This window comes from Cynara cardunculus (assembly GCF_001531365.2).
Source record: "Cynara cardunculus var. scolymus isolate 2C chromosome LG 10, CcrdV1, whole genome shotgun sequence".
Taxonomy (NCBI): Eukaryota; Viridiplantae; Streptophyta; class Magnoliopsida; order Asterales; family Asteraceae; genus Cynara; species Cynara cardunculus.
Genome location: NC_037537.1, coordinates 20139814 through 20144777, shown reverse-complemented (window position 1 = coordinate 20144777; position 4964 = coordinate 20139814). Strand labels below are relative to the sequence as shown.

At 34.5% G+C, this 4964-nt stretch overlaps 1 protein-coding gene across 1 annotated transcript; it reads right to left on the bottom strand.

The window, feature by feature from the left end:
• Positions 1-708: 708 nt before the first annotated feature.
• On the bottom strand, positions 709-4476 carry LOC112519255 (fructokinase-2). Its single transcript, XM_025127279.1, has 4 exons — positions 3965-4476; positions 2381-2713; positions 1215-1331; positions 709-1091 (listed from the first exon to the last, which is right to left on the bottom strand). Exons 1-4 carry the CDS (start codon positions 4376-4378, stop codon positions 960-962), a joined length of 996 nt encoding a protein of 331 aa, XP_024983047.1. The 5' UTR covers positions 4379-4476; the 3' UTR covers positions 709-959.
• Between the last annotated feature and the right edge of the window lie 488 nt (positions 4477-4964).

The window sequence follows — 4964 nt, the reverse complement described above, 5'->3', positions numbered from 1 at the left end:
TATATATATATATATATATAGGTGGAGGTTTAAACGAGACACCTCCATTTTACGAAAACATGAGAACATTCTTATCTCATGTGAAAATTCATGTAAGGAACATGGTGATGTAAATGACTTGACCTACAACCTAGGTTGTGTCAAACATCATCTGTGTTTTACTTTCATATCACATGTAATAATAAATGTGGCGGGGACTTGCGGTCGCGTACGGACGCGAGATCGTGTGAGAATAATAATTATGGTATAAATAAGGATATACTTCTTGACCTTTGCATGAATTGACTTTTTAATCTAACTTCATTTTTCTTCAATTACATTTACTTACTTTTATCTTCATTTTTGTCACTTTCACAAACCTTTTTATATATATTTAATCACTTTCACATATATGAATCTGTTAAAGTTTTGGTCCTAATAATAAATAACTGTAGATGAAGATATATGAAAGTTTTATTCTCACAATCTCAACGTTGTCGGTTGCTTGTGCTCATTAACTTGTAACATTACATTTGCTTTAAACATACGTTCCTATAAAATGAGACACTTCGTCATGAGTCACATTTTTAATCTCCTTTTTTTTTACTTTTTCATAAAATCGGGGTCTTCATAGAAATAACTGCTATATCATTTGAGATAGATGATAAGCTTTCAAAACCTAACTAATAAATTCAGTATGATATAAATGAAAATAAAGCAAGTGAAATGAGGCAATAAATTGGAAATTTAGGATTTAATTCAAAGGCTTTGCAAAACACGAAACAAGCAATCTAAAGTCTACACATACAAACCAAAAGGTGAACCCACACTCTTGAGTTACAAAATCCCTGGCTTTCGCTAATCGACATGACTCGATTTCGTTGTTTTTTTTCATTTAATCATTTGATTGGTGATAATACAAAACCATTTCGGACAAATTTATTTTTCAATGAAGAGGACGACAATGGATTTCTTTTTCCTTAACAATGTTCCTTGATAAAGCCTTGGACCTCTGACACGGTAGGAAGGGCCGGAATCGCACCCTTTTTGGTGGTCGTGATCGCTCCACAAGCACACGCGTATCTCAGCAGTTCTTTCAACTTGCCTTCGTCCTGCATTTCCACACCAATTTTCAGCACAACGTCTTATATCAATTTAGCAAAGACATCACTCAGACTCCATCTCTGTGTAAGATGCATTGGTTTAGTCCGGTTTGGTTAGTTGAGAAACATTACCTCTAGCACGGAATGGTCATCGACGATCTTGGTCAGGAGGGCACCAACAAAGGAGTCACCCGCACCAGTCGTGTCCACGGCCTTCACTGCGAAAGCTCCCACCGTTCCATGAAAATTCTGCAATCATCAACATTCATGATCTGAGTACGTATAACATATACTTTGACGTTAAAGCTTTTCGGCTCTATTTTATATTTTATTTTTTCTGTAATTTTATACTGAGATCGAAGACTCGACTTTAAGTCTTTCGATAGGTGAATGTGGTGCTTTCAGCATTAAAAACACAAGAATTTAATAGTCAAATATGGAGCAGTGAGGACGAAGGTGTTGATTCATCATGGTGTAGGACTCTTTGTCCTCACCTTTTAATGAAAAGCAGGACTGAATAATAAAGTTGGAGATGGCCCCTTTTTGTGTACCAACACTTTAATGATTAATTTTATGACCCATGTTTTTATTTAATTTTTACACGTTAAAAATCAATTACTTCAAAAGAATCCAAGGGGTTTATCTGGTGAAGATGACTTTATATCTGATTCAACATTTTTTTAATTGAAGCATATAATATTAATATATAGTAAATATAACGAATAAACTTATATACCTTTCTAACTTTTGATAAGATTTAAACCCCCTAAACTCATTAAATACAACAATTTATGTAATATATCCTGACCCAACTTTCTTTCCAAAAATAACCCCAGTAATTTCTTTTTCTTTTTTAATCAATGAATTCCCTTTTCTACAGCATGTCTATCCAAATCATATTTTTTCTATTAATAATATAATGGTAACATTGATTTGCAAGATTTTGTATTTCATCAATAAAGGATATTTAAGATATTATATTAATAACTGAATATTTTCGTTAAAATCCATGTTTAGTTATTGTACATATAAAGCTCAAAAAAATGACCAAAGAAAAGGGTATTTCAGTAACGTATAATTTTTTGCCAATTCAAAATCTTGCATTTCTTTTACTCCCTTGTTAAAAGTATTTAAATTAGCATGCCATATGCATATCTAAATGCAATTACCAAATTTACTCGCATTATAATTTATATGGATTGTAGAATTATAACATATGTGATACCTAGAACCAAGATTGACATATCCAAATTGATAATGAATGTAATAGCCATATGATAGTGAGGATGGGCACATACCTTGGTGTAGTAATTGCAACCCTTGTCACCAAGAGTGACCAACAGAAGCTTCAAATTAGGGTGCCACAAAGACATTGCAGCCTCATCATCAATCTTTTCACATCCTGTGAGAAATTCGAGCTCATTATCGCTCACCTTGATCACTTCGGCCTTGTCCCATATGCTCATGATCTGCTCACGCGCCTCCTCCGGTGACGGCCACAATGGCAACCGCAGATTAGGGTCGTAGGAGAGAAGAGCCCCTGCATCTTTTGCAACTTCCATCGCTTTAAGATGTGCTGATCTGCAGGGCTCCACTATCAAGCTTATTGACCCATAATGGAAAACTTTGGCCTGCAAATAATCAAGTGTATTAGCTGCTATCCAATATAATGCAACAGACATATGCATCTCCCCTTTTCAATCAACTATTTGGAAAAGATTCTGAAAATCTCCTTTTCCCATCCACTATTTTGGGCAATCAGAAAAGCAACCCACACTGTTTACTAATTGTTAAGAAAACTTGTCAAATCCACAAATGATTTATAACATAAGTGAAGATTTGATTTTGTCCCTGATTTAATGAAAAATATTCGAGTGTTAAGTAAATATTACATATAAAGATAAACACATATTCAAAAACAGAATTATGAATTTGTTTATAACTGCTATATAATATTCAACAAAGGATCTAATCTAAAAAAGGGACTGTTTCAAATAAAAGGGAAAAGAGCAAAAGACGGTCATTGCTGCAAGTTTTACTCAATGACACAAAACCACGTGTAGATGCACGCCCTTTTGTGATCTGTACCAACACAGTACGTCTCCCTTTTTATCACATTAAGGGTAGCATTTAGTTAAATTATACATAAAACAACAAATAATACAATGAATACACTTTGTTTTAGATCGACCAGAAATTTGCATCTTAGATTTAAATCTATATATACCCTTTTATCTCTTGTACCGATTAAAAATAATTAAATTAGATAAATCCTAATTTATTATTGGATGGAGGACTACAATTTAGGAAATAATATACCAAATTTCTGAATTTGGAATTTTATAAGTTGTGTGGATAGCTGTTTATATTATAATATATTCATGCCAAATTTTTCTTTTTTTTATTAACTTGGATATTCAATCCATGGCGATCACTTGCTTTGTAGATAGTCGGAGTTACAGCATTTGATCCTCCATAAAGAACTTTTTATTTCTCCTTAGATTTAAACCTTAGATCTAAACCTTAGATCTCATAGTACTCTTAGCCAAACTCAAACCAAATAGCTGATGGCAAATTTTTATATCTATGAATGAGTAAACAATCCAAAAAAATATCAACTTTAATTGTTAAAAAATGAGGATAATTCTATATTAAATTTTCTTCTAAAATGACGTTAATCATGGAAGTCAACAAAACCGTCCTTTTTGGTGATTAATTATATATTAAAAATTTGAGAGGGGGTTGGTGCGTGTGGAAAAGATAAAGGCGCGTGATCCAACGCGCCTCCACCGTTTCAACAATATATGACGTCAGATATATAGATATAGAATCTACTGTATGTATAGGCATAAACAGAGAGAGTACCAAGAACGAAAACGTACAGATCTAATGAGCTCAAGGTTGAGTTCATCGGGAGTCAATAACATATCTGCGCTAGGGTTCCGGTAGAACATAAACTCGCGATCGCCGTCGGCTTTCAGGGTAACAAATGCCAGAGCAGTCCGTGCTCCTTTATCGAAGTTGATTCCTTCGCCGCAGACGCCGTTCTCCTTCAAGATCCCGGCGAGCATGTGTCCAAACTCATCGTCTCCTAGCTTACCAACGAAAGCCGACTTTCCACCGAGCCTTGAGACCGCGATCGCGACGTTTGCCGGAGCACCACCTGGTGCCTTCAAAAATCCGGGCGCCTCAGCCAGCGATACGCCGGAAACGGTCGGAACGAAGTCTATCAACATCTCACCGAAACTGACGATCAATCCCCCCTCCTCTTTCACGACTCCATTGGTGGCGGCCATATCTCCGACTCAGAAAGCAAAATTAGCAAGAAATTGAAGAGGACGAGAGGGAGAGATAGGAGCATTGGGGGTTGGGGGGGTATATATAAAGCCAATATTGATCCCCGCCCCCTGCAAACCTTCAAAGTTTTTCCACAATTAATTAATTAATTAATAATTTGTACCATGAGTTTTATAAATCAATTTGGATAATTCAAAGGGTATATTAGTAATTTTACATTCACGCTGATAATATGCAAAAATCAATGTAATTAATGTTTTGTTTAAATTAGCAACAAAAGCGATGAGATTTTTTTACATGGTTACATATCATAACGTCTATTCTAAAGATTTTAATATATTATAAAATAAAGAGTTAATGTTATGGATTTGATCCCTGTAGTTTGCTGATTTTTACAAAAATGGTCTTTAAATTTTATTTATTGTGGATTTGATGCCTCTGATATGCACTTTCTGCTGTATTTGGTCCCTTTGACAAAAAGGTTGTCCAATAGGTCCATTAAAATGGAGGGCATAAGGATCTTTTTTGTGTTTTTCTATTTATTTTAATTGACCTTTTTATAAATAGGGACCAAAATGTAAACAT